This window comes from Muntiacus reevesi, chromosome 6 (genome assembly GCF_963930625.1).
Source record: "Muntiacus reevesi chromosome 6, mMunRee1.1, whole genome shotgun sequence".
NCBI classification, from domain to species: domain Eukaryota; kingdom Metazoa; phylum Chordata; class Mammalia; order Artiodactyla; family Cervidae; genus Muntiacus; species Muntiacus reevesi.
Window position 1 is genome coordinate 106,840,948 of NC_089254.1, and position 18,497 is coordinate 106,859,444.

The window sequence follows — 18,497 nt, forward strand, 5'->3', positions numbered from 1 at the left end:
TATTCTGGCCTGGAGAATTCCATGGAGGTGGTCCATGGGATCTCAAAGAGTCGGACATAACTGAGTGACTTTCACTTTTTCTCTTCAAAATCAAATCCGTGAAATGTAAGTATATCCCAACAAGTCTAGCTCCCAGCATCTATCCCTGTCCCTGCCTTCTTCTTTTTCCTGTCTCCATATAAGTAACTTATTGTTTGTTTAGTTTTCAGATTATTCTGCCAATTGCTTTTACAGATAAATGAAAAACACATATACTACATTTTATATATGTAGGCCATATTCCTCCTTGTTAGAGAAATGCTAGTAAACTGTACATTATTTTCCTCACTTTGCTTTTTTTTCTTAATGATATATTCTGGAGATGTCTTCACACTGGGATATACCTCATTCCTTTTTACAATTGACTAGTACTTCACTGTGTGACTATACTTTAGTTAATTCCATCAGGTCCCTAATGATGGGCATTTGATAAGTTTTTGGTCTTTTGAGGTTTCAAACAGTGGTGCAGTTAACAGCCTTCTGCATAATTTTCTTCTGTTTTTTTTTTTTTTTTTTTTTTTTTTGGTCAGTATACCTTTGGGATAAGTCCTAAAATTGTGATTGATAATCAAAGGGTAAATGCATATGTACTGTTGCAAGTTCTTGCTAACTTCTCCTCTGGTTCTTTTAGACTGTTTTTCTCTTCCCAATGTCACGCAGGAGAGGACCTGTTTTCCCTAAACCTTTTATTTTTAAACAGTTATCTATCTATTTGCCTGCATTGGGTCTTAGTTGCAGCATGCAGGATATTTGTTGCCTCGTGTGGGATCTTTCCCTGGGACACACAGACTCTCTGGTTGTGGTGGGATTAGTTGCTCCATGGCATGTGGGATCTCAGTTCCCCAACCAGGGGTAGAAGCTGCATCCCCCTCATTGCTAGGTGGATTTGTAACCACTGGGCCACCAGGGAGCCCCTCCCCTATACAGTTTACCAATAGATTGTATCATCAGACTTTCAAGTTCTTGCCAAACCTGTGCATGAGAAATAATATCATAGTATAACATTAATTAATTTTATGGTTTTTTATGTTTTGATATATTTTTGTCTATTATGAATGAATGTTAATATCTTTTTAGATATTCAAGAAATATTTACATTTTTTTCTTGAGCTTGTTCATTCATATCTCTTACTCCATTTTCTATTGAGTTATTGGTCTTTCACTTCTCTACTTTTAGATATTGTTTGTTTTCTAAAATATTTTTATTGAAGTATAGTCTATTTACTATAAGTGCAGCAAAGTGATTCAGTTATATATATATATATATAGATAGATAGATAGATAGATAGATAGATATTCTAATTCTTTTCCATTATAGGTTATTACAAGTTTTTGAATATAGTCCCTTTTTATTATACAGTAAATCCTTGTTGCTTATGTAATTTATATATAGTGGTATGTATCCATAAATCCGATACTCTTAATTTATCCCTTTTCCCTGACTTTCCTATTTGGTAAGCATAAGTTTGTTTTCTGTGTCAGTGAGTCTGTTCCTGTTTTGTAAATAAGGTCATTTTTTAGATTCCACATATTAATTGTACTATATATATATTTTTTTTTCTGTCTGACTTCACTCAATATGAAAGCATCTCATTTCATCTGTGCTGCTGCAAATGGCAATATTTCATTCTCTTTTATGACTGAGTAATATCCCATTGTATACAAACCACAGTCCTTCACACATTCATCTGTAGATGGACAATTATGTTGTTTCCCCGTCTGGGCTATTGTAAATAGTGCTACTGTGAACATAGGACTGAACGTATCTTTTCAAATTAGAGTTTTATCTGGATAATATGCCCAGGAGTTGGATTGCTAGATCATATGGCAACTCCATGTCTAGTTTCTTGAGGATCTTTCAAACTGTTCTTCATAGAGGCTGTACCAATTTGTTTCCACCAACAGTGGAGGAGGGTTCCCTTTTCTCCACACTTTCTCCAGCATTGATTATTTGTAAACTTTTTGATGATGGCAATTCTGACTGCTGTGAGGTGATGCATCAATGTAGTTTTTATTGCATTTCTTGAGTAGTTAGTGATGCTGAGCATCTTTTCATGTGCTTATCAACTATCTGTATAGATGTTATTTGTATAAAAGGTAAATTGCCCCTCTTTTATATAAGGAGGAATAATTTTTCCCCTCGTTTGTTATTTGTGTTTTGTGTATGGTGGGTTTTATCCTCACAATATCTGTTTGTAATATCTGTTTATGTAATCAAATTTAAGAGTTTCTTTTCTTACTCTATTTCAAATCTTATAAATATTTTACCTATAACCAAGTTACAAAGATTTACCCATGTTTCTTCTATTATTTATATGGATTAACTTTTTTATATATAAATTTCTAATCTATTTGGAATTTGGAAGGCATGAAGAAAATGGATGCAGTTTTATTTTTTCTATACGGTTATCTCAATATTGCTTATTAGACCATCTTTCTTCACATTGATGTGAGATGCTACCTTATTGAATATAAATGTAGCATAATGTAAATGATTTGAATATAAATGAATATAGTGTGATCAATTTGGCCTATATTTGAATTTTCTGTTTTTGTTTCACTGTTCTATCCACGCACCAACATCATACTGCTTTAACTATAGAAACTGTTGTATTTTAGTATCTGGTAAAGCTAATCTTACCTCTTTATTTTTTTTGCTTCATTGCCCGGGCTTTTTTTTTTTTTTTTCTTCATCCAAATAAATTTCATAATCAACTGCTTTAGTTGCCGGGTTTCCCAGGTGTGAAAAGTGAAAGTCACTCAATCACGTCCAACTCTCTGCAAACCCATGGACTATAGAGTCCATGGAATTCTGCAGGCCAGAATACTGGAGTGGGTAGCGTTCCCCTTCTCCAGAGGATCTTCCCAATCCAGGGACTGAACCGGGGTCCCCTGCATTGCAGGCAGATTCTTTACCAGCTAAGCTATTAGGTCCCAGGTGGTTTACCAACTGAGCTAACAGCCCAGGTGGCTCAGTTGCAAAGAATCTGCCTGCCAATGCAGGAGACTTGGGTTGGATCCCTGGGTCAAGAAGATACTCTGAGAAGGAAATGGCAACCCACTCTAGTATTCTTACTTGGGAAATGCCATGGACAGAGGAGCCAGGCAGGCTACAGTAAATGGGGGTCACAAAAGAGTTGGACACAATTTAGTGGCTGAACAACAAATGATTTTAATTGCATGAAAATATAAGTGATCAAAATTTTTAAATTTATATATATATATAAAATCATGTTAAAGAAGAATCAATTAATTTAAATTTGATGAACTGCTTTAAACATGAATCAGGATTGAATTTGGCCAAATTACTCTTCTGACCCTAGTTAATTTTCTTCTTAACCTCTTAATGGAATGTATTGTAACAATCAAAATCTTCATGTTGAATCATCCTAGTATTTCTGAAACAATCATACTTACACACGTGATATTGCTTTTCACATATAATAATTTATTTAGAATTTTTGTATCAATATTTATACATGAGACATATCTATAGCTTTATTTATTGTGAAATCTTTCTTAGCTTTTGGAATCAACATTACACTTGCTTCATAGAAAAAACTGAACATTTCCTTCATTGCCATGTGATCAGGAATAGTTTAAGTAGCACTGAGATTATCAGGTCTTTAAAGGTTTCATGAGTTCCCTGGGAAACCATCAGGACCTGACACTTTTGTGGGGAAACTCTAACTATTTGGTTATTTCTTAAATAACAATTGAACTGTTTAAAATTTCTGTCTCTACCGGGGTCAATATGCATAACAGAATATTAGAAACTTTCAGGGAGGAAAAGAAGGGGGTGGGGGAGAGAGTGGGGATGGTTCCTGCTTACCTAAATTGACCCTTTCCCCCTCTCCCTCCTTTTCTTAAGGTGGTGTGGGTGCCTGCGCGCCAGAGTCTCTTGATATAAGCATGGCAAGCAAGCCAAACAACGCTCTGAGGATCGTGCTGGTAGGGAAGACGGGAAGTGGGAAAAGTGCAACTGCAAACGCCATCCTCGGGGAAAAAGTATTCAGGTCTGAGATTGCTGCCCACGCTGTTACCAAAACTTGTCAGAAAGCATGCCGGGAATGGAAGGGAAGAGAGCTTCTCGTTGTTGACACTCCGGGGCTCTTTGACACCAAGGAGACCCTGGACAAAACCTGCAAGGAAATCAGCCGATGTGTCCTCGCCTCCTGTCCCGGGCCTCACGCCATCGTCTTGGCCCTGAGGCTGGGCCGCTACACACAGGAAGAGCAGCAAACCGTGGCGTTGGTCAAGATTCTGTTTGGAGAAGCAGCCATGAAGCATATGATCATCTTATTCACTCGCAGAGATGAACTGGGGGACCAGAGCCTGAGCGACTTTTTGAAGGATGCAGATGTAAACCTACGCAGCCTCCTCCAGGAGTGTGGAGACCGCCGCTGTGCCATCAGTAACAGCGGAAAGACAGAGCAGGCGGAGAAGGAAGCTCAGGTGCAGGAGCTGCTGGAGCTGATAGACAAGATGGTGCAGAACAACCAAGGGGCTTACTTTTCTGACCCCATTTACGAGGACATAGACCAAAAGCTGAGACAGCAGGAGGAATGCTTGAAGAAAGTCTATGAGGATGAATTACAAAACCAAATGAAACTAATAGAAAAGGAATATGCCAATGAACCACAAGAAGAAAAGGATAAACAAATAAAGTTGCTACTGCAGAAGCATGAAGAACGAATGAAAAATATAAGGGATGAAGCTGAGATGAATATATTTCAGGTTGTATTCAACATGATTAAAAATATGCTTTCACGAATATGGCACATATTCTGGTAGTATAAAGTTTATTTTTACTCCTCAGTTTACTATAACTTGTTAATGTGGTAGTGTTTATTTTCCAAAGATGGTTAAAACCCTATCTTCTGACTTCTTATAATCTGATTTCTCTTATGATCTCTCTTCCTTGCGCTAAGGGGCTATGTCCCCTACCTTGAAATTGGAGGGACTTTGTGACTGCTTTGAGAAATAGTGGATGGTTGAAGCAACACCATATGACTTCTAAGATAAGATAGGGAAAATGCCTCCTTGCTCTTCCACATTGGTTACCCTTGGAATTTGCCCACCCTGTTGTGAGCAAGCCTGAGTAGAAGCCCAAGTCGCCCCCGTGAAGAGAACCTGAAGTCACTGATCCACTCCCCTGGCTGAGATTTCATCTGCCATCCAGAATCAGCTTGCCAGTCTTGCAAGTGAGGCAAGACAGAGTGGATTCTCCAGCTGCCAACTGATGAGACTGCAAAGAGCAAAGAGGAGCCATCCCCATGGGGTCCTGCGTAAATTGCAGATTCCTGAGAAAAATAAATGGTTGCTATTGTTTTAACACTACCTTTTGGAACGGTTTGTTATGCAGTGAGGGCTGCATGCACACATGCTAAGTTGTTTCAGTCTTGTCCAACTCTTTGCAACCCTGTGGTCTTTAGCCCACCAGGCTCCTCTGTCCATGGGATTCTCCAGGCAAGAGTATTGGAGTGGATTACGATGCCATTCTCCAGGGGATCTTCCTGATCCAGGGATCAAACCCACATCACTTACATCTCATACATTGGTAGGGGACTTCTTTACCACTAGCATCATCTGGGAAACCCATACAGTGAGAGTTAACTAGAATTAAATATCTTCCCAGCTCATTCCCCAGCACTCCTGGCTCCTACCTGTCCTTCCACACAATGCCAACAAATTTAAGAGTTTATGAAATTGACATAACCAGATAATGATCCATTTTGTAGAGTTCAAAGATTCAATCTGGGAAAATTCAAATAAGAAACCTTGCCTATGTTAATTGTAGGCCCCACTGATGTAATAAGTGGTGTATTACTTGAATGCACACCTAGGAGAACTTTGTTTATGAAGCATGGGCTTCTCTGTACCATTATTCTATGGTTCATGGAGATGTGGAAGTTGGCAAATTCTCTTGTTTTTTTCTCTCCTCTTTTAGCTATTAAATGTACCTCTTTTATTGCTATCAATGCCATTTAAGTGCAGTACAGATTAACATGCCTGTTCCTCTATACAAAAATATTTTATATGTCCTTTTATTTAAATTAATTCTGATAACAATTCTATAGAAAAGATGACAGTGAGTCTCAGGAATATAAGTAATGTGACTAGAGTCATCTGATTTCTTGTCTAGTGATCAACAGAGCTGAATTTTAATTCATATCTGCTTGCTTTTAAACTTAAAGCTCTTTCAAAGGCACCAGTCTGATCTTTTTAGACATCTTCATTTTTTTAATTGGAAGAAATTGCTTTCCAGTATTGTTGGTTCCTGCCATATATCAACATGAATCAGTGATAGGTATACATATGTCCCCTCCCTCTTGAACCCCCCTTCCACCCCTGTTGGTTGTCACAGAGCACAACCTAGGGATTTGAGATCTCTGCATCAAACAGCACATTTGCTAATGGAACATTAATCGACAGGAGCTCTCCCAAAGGCCTCCATATCAGCACTAAGACAAAGTCCCATCCAAAGACCTGAAACCTCCAGTCCTGGACACTTCACGCCGAACCATTTGCAAACTAAAAACACAACCCTGACCATTAGCAGAAGGACTGCCCAAAGCCATATCAAGCCCATAGACAACCCAAAACACACTCCTAGACACAGCACCACCCTTCAGAGAGACAAAGTCCAGTTCTGTCCACCAGAGCAGAGGCACAAGTCCTCCCAACTAGGAAACAAGACACGGGCCCAACCCCACCCCTGGGCTCTCTCCCTCTTTTAACATACTGTCCTAACTTCAAATGCTCCTAATTGTAACACAAAAACCTCTTCTCTATCAAATAGTTTTCGTTTGCCTCTGCACATCCACATTTCACCCCTCTCTCCCCATCAGTCTAACTTGTAACCTGGGAAGCTGATCTGCATGGACTACATCAGTGGGATCTCTTGCTGTCTGTCCTCTGCTTGGTTTCTGCCAAAGGAAATCCAAGCAGGACATCTCTTGAAGGTAGAAAAGCAAGATCAGTGTATCTGTTCTCTTGCCTCTCTCCCTGCAGGGTCATCTCTGAGTAGCTGCTACCATAAGGTGAAGGTCATAGCACCTCTCCTTGAGATCTCTCCACCCAACTCTCCTTCTGGATTCCACCTTTTGTTCACCACTTAGGGTGCTGATACAATTTCCTCAGTGTTACTGGACCTCTCCCTTCTCATTTCCAACCTGTATCCATTGTTTATACGAAGCCTCTTCACTAGACTCTGCTTCAAGTATTTCATTATAGTAGACCATCTTTTTTCTGCTAGAATCCTGATGGATACATCTTATGAAACCTATTTCTTTTTCTATTTGAAAGCATTCCCTGATTTTTATCTGGTTTTTTTTTTTTTTTCCAATCTCCTGACATCAGGAAATTCTCACGTGACTGTTGAAATCTCTGGAAAAAATTTACCAACGTAGACTGTGACATTGGTAGTGAGCACATTAAAGGTTCTATCTTGCTAAAATCATTACAAAACTTCAGTGATAGAGAGATGAGTTTATATTCAAATAAATACGGCAGATAACTCAAACACAAATATCTGGAAATTTTACAGCTGTCCTTTGTTTTATCTCTGAAAGTGACAGAATGTTTACTGCATCTGTGAAACTTAGGGACACAGGGATTGGAGATTATATGTCAAGAAAATAACATTTCAAATACTTGTTCATTCTAAGGTTCATAACAAATACTATGAATGGAGTAAGACAACATGGAAGAAAAGTCGGTTGTGAGAAACATTCATAGTATATGTGAAATAACACTGCAGGCTCCACTGCTATATGCTATAACACAGTTATATTTATACTTAGTTCCCTGTGAGTGATTCATCAGTGCAACATTATCTCCAGAGAGCAAACAATCATGCACTGCCCAGACATATTTCCTTTATGAACCATCTGGATGATATTTTCTCTCAGGGATTTACAGAAGCATTATGAAGTCAGTTAGCTTGTGTGTTTCTAGGCTTGTGTTAGAACCTAATTAAGATGCAACTTAAAGGAGTTGATTTCTTTTCTCCCAAACCTATGTTCTATTTTTGAAGGTAAAACATATACTCAGAAGAAAAATGAGTAATTCAAGTGAATCATATAGACATCATCTTTTCTTGATGCATGAATTATTGACCATTAGATTATCTTCACTTTCATTATATCCCAGTTTTCTCTGAAGGTGGTTCTGAGTCCTGAGGTCTCAGGAAGTTCCAGCACTCAGCGTGTGTACTATTCCTATGGTTGAAATATGCCACAGCCATGATCCATAGCTCGGGAAAGTAGGATTCATAGGAGAAGACTTGAGGAAGAATTCAGGGCTTGAGGTCTACTCTGAAGGATGTATAGGATGTGTGTATGTGGGTGATAGGATTATAAGCCCCCTTCTTTTCAGAAACAGGAAAGTTAGAGTCTGCAGGCAAGATCATCAGGGTAGACTCGGGAGCATTCAGTTAGGTTTGTGACAAGCTGAGTATCAGAGTCAAAGGGAGGGTCCGACATTGAAATTTTGAACTGTAGTTTATGTGAGCGGCCTAGGGTGAATGTGGCAGGATATTAACATAAATATTCATTTCAACTGACTCAGAACTAACAACATCCCCACATTCCAGCCTTATGGACTAAAAGATTTGTGTAGAACTTGAAAGGAAACAGGTGGTAACTAGTTCTGTGAGGTGTAGTTCTTCAAATAATTTAGTAGGTAATTGAAGAGTTCAAGAGGAAAGTGAAAGTGAAAGTGAAAGTGGCTCAGTCGTGTCCAACTCTTTGCGACCTCATGGATGTAGTCCATGGAATTCTTCAGGTCAGAATACTGGAGTGGGTAGCCTTTCCCTTCTCCAGGGGATCTTCCCAACCCCAGCATCGAACCCAAGTCTCCCATATTTGCAGGCAGATTCTTTACCAGCTGAATTACAAGGGAAGCCCAAGAATACTGGAGTGGGTAGCCTATCCCTTCTTCAGAAAATCTTCCTGACCCAGGAATCAAACCAGGGTCTTCTGCATTGCAGGTGGATTATTTACCAATTGAGCTATGAGGAAACGGCTTTGTAAAAGAGGACACTTTGATTGGAAGTACAACCAACCCTCAGGATTTGCAAATTTGGAGGGTTTATGCCTAGAGTAGTGGCTCCCCTAGTCACGAGGGTAATCTCGCTATAACCATGGCATTTCATAAGGGAGGCCCCACGGGGAATCCCTTGTGCTTTACCCAACAGGACTAGAGTTCTCTTACCTCACACCAATCAGGTAGCCCCCTGGGTCCTGGTGCTGCCTGAGGACATGAGTGCTGCGTGGTAAGAGATTCCTGGGGGTACAAGACCAGTGTCCTATGGAGTCAAACTTTAGAGACAGATGCTCTTGGGGAAAACATAAAAGATGTTGCCATGTGCCAGAGGATAATGATTGAGGAGGCTGATTTGAAGCAACCACAGCTTTCACTAACTGTGGACCCAAGCGTGTGCTTCCCACAAATCAGCTGTAGGCCACACAGGAGGGCGCCAACCAAAGCTGGCTTAACAGGGACTTGACTGGAAGTCTACCAGGGATCCCAACTCTGCCAGCAAGGAACTGGAGTTGAAATAACAAGCTGGAGGGCAGATAGCAGTCACCAGCTGGACATGTAATGGTAGATTTCCAGGGGAGGCTCTCAGCAGAGTCACTAATGGGAAAAGAGCCACTAAGTGTGTATCCTTTCGCCAAAGGCCAGATTGCGCCGGACTTGTCTTCAGGGTTTTTTTCTCTCTCCTCCAACCAAAGAGGAGTCAGAAGCAAGGCCAGTGACTGGAGGAGGAGGAGGTGAGGGCAGGGGTGCAGATGGAAGCAGCCCTGTCCACGCTGCTCGGCCTTCAGCAGAAGCCTGCATGAGCCATGGGATGGAGAGACTTTACCCTTCTCTGAAATTCGGCTTGATGATTGGGTTTGACGTTTTAATTACACAAATGGGTGAGCAGTGGTTGGAGAGAGTTTCTGCCTAGGGTAGCAACTATCCAAGATTTCCTTCATGAGACTCTAATGGAGCCAGCATGATGGGTCTGTAGGAGACAAGAATAAATGTCTTCCTTCTTTGTGACGTCTTTCTTACTTAATGCAAGGCTTAGCTGTAGATCACCTCATTTGCTGTGGAGGAGAGCACACTACAGAAGAACCCAAAGATCTTCCCCTTCTAGGCCTGAAATAGTGGCATTGGGTGGTCTGAGTGGTGTAGCAGGAGCCCAGGGGAGCACTGTGTTCCTTCAGATTACAGGAAGAAGTTTGAGGTGGCCACATCCCTCTCACAGACTGGTATTTATGTATAAATCCCACAGTCAGAAGAGTCACAGAGGTGGAGTAGAGCCTGCATATGTGAAGTGGTAGAAGTGTCCCTCAGTGCCCTGATCCTTATGTACTCAAGATCAGTGGAAGACCAGCCTTGACAGTTAGGCATCTGTGCAGTGGAGTCTCCATGTCCTTGTGACTGAAGAGAAAGCAGCTGAATGGAGACTCTCACAACAAGTGTAGGGGATAACTCTGGCAAAAGCTTCCACTGTTCTTAGAGTTCATAACTTGACCTCATGAGAATGACTTTAATTTTTGACAGAGTCTCAATCTGGTGAATAAAGTCAATGACAAAGCTTGAATACATGCTTTGATTGAAAATAAAAAGAAGCTACAAATGAAAGACTTGCTTTCTTTCCACTGTGGCATTTAAGTTCAAAGATGACTCCACCAGAAGGGTTCCAGAGACATTGAGTAATGAGTCCTCAAAGTCAAGGAGGCATGTCTGAAATGCAGCAGTCATTTGTAAAATGCCATGTACAGAACCCATGAACAACCAAACATTTGTCACAATCATAATCTGCTGAATTAGACTCAAAATTACATATTCGTGGAAGATAACACACATCGAAGCCTCTGATGACTTCACCCAGCAAGTCTTGAATGGTGGCCAACAAAGCCTGTCCTTACTGAACGTTGACATGGCTCTAATGAGAAAAGCTGACCTCAAAATTACCATGTCTGTTAGTGCAGACAGAATGAAAACCACAATCACAGAAAACTAATCAAACTGATCACATGGATCCAAGCTTTGTCTAGTGAAATGAAAGTATGAGCCATGCCGTGTAGGGCCACCCAAGATGAATGGGTCATGGTGCAGAATTCTGACAAAATGTGGTCCACTGGAGGGGCTTCCTTGATAGCTCAGTTAGTAAAGAATCTACCACAGTGCAGGAGACACCTGTTCTATTCCTGGGTCAGGAAGAATCGCTGGAGAATACCCACTCCTGTATTCTTGGGCGTCCCTTGTGGTTCAGCTAGTTCACTAGAGAAATGAATGGCAAACCATTTCAGTATTGCCTTGAGAATCCTATGAACAGTATGAAAAGGCAAAATGATATGACACTGAATGATGAACTCCCCAGGTCGATAGAAATCCAATATGCTACTGAAGAAGAGTGGAGAAGTACGTCAGGAAAGAATGAAGAAGGTGAGCCAAAGCAAAAACAACACACAGGTGTGTGTTGTGACTGGTGATGGGAGTAAAGTCCGATGCTGTGAAGTACAATATTGCATAGGAACTTATAATATTAGGTCCATGAATCAAGGTAAATTGGAAGTGGTCAAACAGGAGATGAAAAGAGTGAACATTGACATGTTAGGAATCGGTGAACTAAAATGGACCAGAAAGGGCGAATTTAATTCAGATAGCCTTTGCATCTACTAGTGTGGGCAAGAATGCCTTAGAAGAAATGGACTAACCCTCAGAGTCAACAAAAGAGTCCGAAATGCAGTACTTGGGTGCAGTCTCAAAAATGACAGAATGATCTTGATTCATTTCCAAGGCAAATCATTCAGTATCACAAAAGCCCAAATCTATGCCCCAACCACTAAAACTGAAGAAGCTGAAGTTGAACAGTTCTATGAAGACTTACAAGACCTTGTAGAACTAATGGCAAGAAAAAGATGTCCTTTTAATCAAAAGGGACTGGAATGAAAAAGTAGGGAGTCAAGAGATACCTGGAGTAACAGGCTTGTTTGGCCTTGGAGAAGAAAATGAAGCAGGGCAAAGCCTAACAGAGTTTTGCCAAGAGAACGCACTGGTCATAGCAAACACCATCTTCCCACAACACAAGATATGACTCTATAAATGGACATTACCAGATGGTCAACACCAAAATCAGATCGATTATGTTTTTTGCAGCCAAAGATGGAGAAGCTGTATACAATCAGCAAAAACAAGACTAGGAGGTGACTGTGACTCAGATCATGAAATCCTTATTGCCAAATTCAGACTTAAATTGAAGAAAGTAAGGGAAACCACTAGACCATTCAGGTATGACCTAAATCAAATCCCTTATGAATATACAGTGGAAGTGAGAAATAGAGTCAAAGGATTAGATCTGACAGAGAGAGTGCCTAAAGAACCATGGATGGAGGTTCATAACATTGTACAGGAGGCTGTGATCAAGACCATCCCCCCCAAAAAAGAAATGCAAAAGGCAAAATGGTTGTCTTACAAAAGGGAGGCCTTACAAATAGCTGGGAAAAGAAGAGAAACTAAAGGCAAAGGAGAAAAGGAAAGATATATCCATCTGAATGCAGAGTTCCAAGGAATAGCAAGGAGAGGTAAGAAAGCCTTTCTAAGTGGTCAATGCAAAGAAAGAGAGGAAGCCAATAGAATGAGAAAGCCTAGAAATCTCTTCGAAAAACTAGAGATACCAAGGGAACATTTCATAGAGATGGGCTCAATAGAAACCAAAATTGTATGGACCTAACAGAAGCAGAATATATCAAGAAGAGATTGCAAGAATACACAGAAGAACTATACAAGAAAGATCTTCTTGACCCAGATAACCATGATGGCTCACCTAGAACCAATATCCTGGAGTGCAAGTTCACGTAGGCCTTAGGAAGCATCACTAAGAAGAAAGCTAGTGGAGGTGATCAAATTCCAACTGAGGTATTTCAAATTTTAAAAAAATGATGCCTGAAAGTGCTGCACTCAATATGCCAACAAATTTGCAAAATTCAGCAGTGACCACAGGACTGGAAAAGGTCACTTTTCCTTCTAATCCTAAAGAAGGGCAATGCCAAAGAATGTTCAAACTACTGCACAATTGCACTCACCTCACATGCTAGCAAAATAATGCTGAAAATTCTCCAAGCTAGGCTTCAACAGTACATCACTGAGAACTTCCAGATGTTCCAGTTGGATTTAGAAAAGCCAGAGGAACCAGAAATCAAATTGCCAACATCCGTTGTATCATAGAAGAAACAAGAAAATTCCTGAGAAACGTATGCTTCATTGACTATGATAAGCCTTTGACTGTGTGGATCACAACAAACTGTGGCAAATTCTTCAAGAGATGGGAATACCGGACCACCTTACCTGCCTCCTGAGAAATCTGTATGCAGATCAAGAAGTAACAGGTAGAACCGGAAATAGAACAAAAGACAGATTCCAAATTGGGAAAGGAGTATGTCAAGGCTGGATGTTGCCACCGTGCTTATTTAACTTCTGTGCAGATCACATCATGCAAAATGCCAGGCTTGATGAAGTGCAAGCTGGAGTCAAGATTGCAGGGAGAAATATCAATAACTCAGGTATGCAGAAGACATTACCCTAATGCCAGATAGCAAAGAGGAACTACAGAATCTCTTGATGAAAGTGAAAGAGGAGAGTGAGAAAGCTGGGTTAAGCCTCAACATTCAAAAAACGAAGGTAAGAGCATTCAGTCCCATCACTTCATGGCAAATAGATGAGGAAACTATGGAAACAGTGAGAGTTTTTCTTTTCTTGGACTCCAAAGTCAATGCAGATGGTGACTGCAGCCATGAAATTAAAAAGATGCTTGCCCCTTGGAAGAAGAGCTTTGACCAACCTACACAGCAGATTAAAAATCAGAGAGAGAGACACCACTTTGCCGACAAAGGTCTGTTTAGTCAAAGCTATGCTTTTTCCAGTAGTCATGTATGGATGTGAGGGTTGGACCATAAGGAAGGCTGAGCACCAAAGAATGTATGCTTTTGAACTGTGGTGTTGGAGAAGACTCTTTAGAGTCCCTTGTATTGCAAGGAGATCAAACCAGTCAGTCCTAAAGGCAATCAATCCTGAATACTCATTGGAAAAATTGATGATGATGCTGAGGCTCAAATATTGCCATCTGATCAGAAAAACTGACTGACTGTAAAAGACCGTAATGCTGGGAAAGATTGAAGGCAGGATGAGAAGGGGACGACAGAGGATGAGATGGTTGGATGGCATCACCAACTCAAAAGACATTAGTTTGAGCAAGCTCCAGGAGATAGTGAAGGACAGGGAAGCCTGACGTGCTGCATTTCGTGGGGTCACAAAGAATCGGAGACGACTGAGCGACTGAACTGAACTGAACTGAAAATGTGGCCTTGGACATGGTCACTTCCTCCCTAGGAAGCACTGGAATAATTATCTAAACAGAATGTAGTGTGTTCCTACTCATGAAACTGTTAATGTGTCCTCTTTATTATGTCACATGAGGACAAAAGTGAACACCCTGAGTGATCCCACCACATATGTGGGGGACACCTTAAATCCAAGATTCAGGTCATATGATTTTTGGCAGAAAAAGTTGTTAGTCCGTTGGGAATCATTGACTTCACCTGTATTCTCTCACATGTGACTCTATTGTTGCTGTGGCATCTGCCTGCATTGCAGCCAGGAGCCACAGAGCAGCCGCCTCCACGCTGGTGAAAGCCCAGGGAGAGGGGAGCCTGTGAGATCACGAGAGCTGGTCACGGGGTTGAGAGGTGGACCAGCAAACTGCACCCATGCAATTGAGGACTCCCCAGCCACTCCCCTGTCCTAGAAATGTGCTTTCTGCTCACCTCCCCCACTCCCAGAAGCCCCTCCAAGGATGCAGCCTCGAGTAGAAACTGACAGTCTGGGCGCTGTAAGTGATCGAACCCACTCAAGGCCTCTCTATAAGTGTTTCAGATTCTGGCAGACAGGTGTGAAGAACTGCTTTTCTTGGGGCTGCCCAAGACAAACATCTTGAGTCAGTTCCTTAGGTATTAAACCTGCCAGCTTGCAGCCTGGATGGTCTGCCTCACCGTCAGGTTTCAGATGAGACCTGAATAGATCCCAAGGAAGCTGCAAACTAATGTACATTTTTGAAAATCAATCTCATCTATATTTATAAACATATGTTTGTTGGATTATCCAGGGCAATCATTCTCAAAGTTCTTTATTCTTGTGAAACAGCCTCCTAATTATCTAAATCCCGTCCTAAACTGGACTGCATTCTCTGGTATTTGGCATCAACAAGTTGCCATGTTGCAGAATAGGACTTGGTAGGTTACTCACTTTCCACACTGTTGAAGTTTCACCTGCTTTCTCACCCTGGGTCCTCTTTACCATGCTCCCTGAGTTCTTATTCTTACATAAGGGAATATCTTCTATAATGATTCTTTATTTTATAAATTATTCCTTTCTTGTTTGTTGTTTGTTCCTTCAAGGAACACCGGTAGGTCTGGAGAGGCAGGGATCTTTACCTGCGATCATGTGCTAATATATCCAGTTGCCTAGAACAGTTGGTACATAATAACTCTCAATAGACACTGAAGGAAAAGTCTATTTCCTTTGATATTTTGTTTGTGTTTGTTTAGAATTGTATTGCTGTATTTGCCTTTACTTCTGCTTTCAATCTATCTCTAGTTTCATGTTTTAGAGTCAGATTTCTTTTGCAATCCACTTCAAAAAACATGTATTTTTGTAACTGAAGTCTGTGATATATTTATCATGCTTATAATCTATAGTCTATTTGGATGCATTCATAATTTTAATTTCTGCTCTCTATGTGTCCAACCTGTTTCATAATTTGTCTTTTCTTTCTTCTCTGTGTCTTAATTTGGATTATCTGGTTATTTTTTTCACTTTTGAATTTTTTCCTTTACTTGTATGGAAATTTTTAATGTTCCTTCAATTTTTAAAGGTTAGATATCTTTTACAGTTATAATAAAATATGGGCTATATTCCTTACATAACACATATTCTTAACTTGTCAAAGTTTAAAAGTAATTCTATGTTTTCATCTTTCTGTTATGCAACAAATACTTTAGAATATTTTAGTTTTTATTCCCACCTGTCACCCCTATCTCTACATTATTGTTGCTATGTATTTTTGTTTTCTTATTTTTTCCTTTTTAAGCCCTGCTGATTTAGTCTCTAAGTCGAGTCCAACTCTTATGATTCCATGAACTGTAGCCCACCAGGATCCTCTGTCCATAAAGTTTCCCAGGCAAGAATATTGAAATGGATTGTCATTTGCTTCTCAAGGGGATCTACCCGACCCAATGATTGAATCTGGGACTCATGCATTGCAGGCGGATTCTTTACCAACTGAGCCACCAGGAAAGCCCTAGAGATTATTAATAGTATCTCTTCTTTTTTTCTTTCTTCATCTTTTTCACCTTTGATTTACCATCTGGGATTACTTTTCTCTTGCTCAAGTACACTCTTACAAATTTTAGTTAAGTTTTCCTGGTGGTAAGACACTCAGTCTGTATTGTCTAAAATGTGTTCTTTTGCCTTATTTTTGATAGCTACTTTCCAAGAGTGTAGAATTTTAAGTTGACAGTTATTTTTTTTTCAGCACACTGAAACCCTGCTCCCACCCTTTTATGGCTTCCTTTGTCATTACTAAGAAATCAGCCCAGTTCCTAACTTCTTTTCTTCAAAGGTCCTCTGTCTGTTCATTCTGGTCCATTACTTTCCCCACAGTTTCACTACTACACATTAAGGTGTGAATTCTTTCCTAATGAACTTCTTTGGTGTTAGATTTCTTGAATGTGTTGATTGCTGAATTTCATCAGCTCAGGAAAAAAAAAAAAAAAAATTCCAACCATTACTTTAAAGTCTTCCTCTAGCCTATTCTCTCTCTCTTTGTCTATAAGCATCTTTTGCTCCTTAAACTTCATTCTGATCTTTCCTTTTACAAATCTCTCATCCATTTCACTGACTAGAAGTCACTGACCCCTATGTCACCCTTCGTTGAGGGAGTGTCCCTTTGGACTTAGTGATACAAGTTCCTCTCCTAGCTACCAGCCGCATCCCACCTTGAATTCCCCTTCACCTTGACTCTGATTTTCATGTCAGTGTGGCTTCCAGAAGCAAAGTTTAAATTCTCCAGAGCTGGTAAAGTATCCTCAGAGGGATAGCCTGCTGCACTCCGCTTGTCACCCACTTAGTTCTGTTCTGAGAATGCTTATTACTTGCCTACTCACATATGCTCTTAAGAAAAGGTATCTAATGTGTTTTCAGCGTTTTTAGCCGATTTCAGTGGAGGATGATTAATCTAGATATCTGAAAGAGAAGTTTATTTTCCCTTGGTCAGTTTTCCTCATGTTTTTGTTTGCTGAGTTAATGGCCACCTTAGGGTTATTTTTTCTGTTTATCTCTGTCTCTTTCATCTCTCCATCATATTGCAGTTTGTCCTCAAATGGCAGTTCTCCCTGTTCACCATTTCGTATTTTGGAATAAATCATTAGAAAAGCTGGAAGTTTCACCTGTGAGTGAGGGTTCTGAGTACAGGCCTCACCTGAGGTGACCGCAGGACAGGCTGTTATGGAGAGGGAACCCAAAATGCGCGAATGTGGAGGGTTTTCTCTGGAGATGCTCTAATCTTTAGGGTAGAATCCTTCAGTTGTGCACTCGGGAAGAGAGACCTTGAAGTGTAATCCTCTGAACAGGGCGACGTGAGGAGACAGTTGGGCCCGCTATCTCATGGTCACATCCCCAACGGATCCGTAGCCCCATCCCATCGCAGCTGAAGTGTCTGAAGCCCACTTCACCATGGTGCTTCTGTCTCCTCTGCAGATGCCTCAGCCATAGCCTCTCTGGGGCCATGCTGACTGTGGATGTTCTGCCCCAGTGCTCCTCCCAGAAATTGTTGCATCCTCTTGTATCTGATGTATGCTCCTAAATTCACTGTGACATCCCAGTTTTATTCTGGATTTCAAAAAGAAAAATGTCTGTGGTCTATAAGTGATCTCAATCCATTTTCCAGAATGGTTGGCATATGACTAGTTTGCTAAATTGATGCTGCAATCTCTGATCTCCTGTAACATAGAAATAAAATGTAATAAGAGAGAACATGCAGACTACTTTTACATATTTATACACAGAATTATTTGTGGTCATCTGCAACTTGGAGATAGAGACTTTCTAATACTAATTTCAAAGCTTTATGATGTCAAAATAGGGAAAGATAAAGAAAATTGGCTTCTTAAAGTTTCTATTATGTTCAGGCTTTTAAAACTCCATTGTCAGGAGGGCAGAAGAACCTGCATCCACTGATTGCACTGGATCTTTCACTCAGCTCACGACAGAGCTGTGACCATCCTCAGTCAGGCCTCCTCAGCAAGTCTGAGTCCACTGTGAGCATCACCCCATGTAAAGGAGGGGAAGTGGACGTTGGTCAGGCCAAAGGTGAAGGAGACAAGGCAGGAAATGGCTGTGCC

The 18,497-nt window shown here is 40.6% G+C and overlaps 1 protein-coding gene across 2 annotated transcripts in view; it reads left to right on the forward strand.

Annotated features, from left to right (window-relative positions):
• LOC136171070 (GTPase IMAP family member 7-like) overlaps positions 1 to 5,369 on the forward strand; it is a 221,791-nt gene extending 216,422 nt beyond the window's left edge. For both annotated transcript variants that reach the window (XM_065939758.1, XM_065939757.1), the window contains exon 2: positions 3,911 to 5,369. In XM_065939758.1, the coding sequence (XP_065795830.1) occupies positions 3,952 to 4,833 (882 nt within the window). In that variant the 5' untranslated portion in view covers positions 3,911 to 3,951 and the 3' untranslated portion in view covers positions 4,834 to 5,369. The remainder of the gene's footprint in view (positions 1 to 3,910) is intronic.
• The last annotated feature ends 13,128 nt before the right edge of the window (positions 5,370 to 18,497 follow it).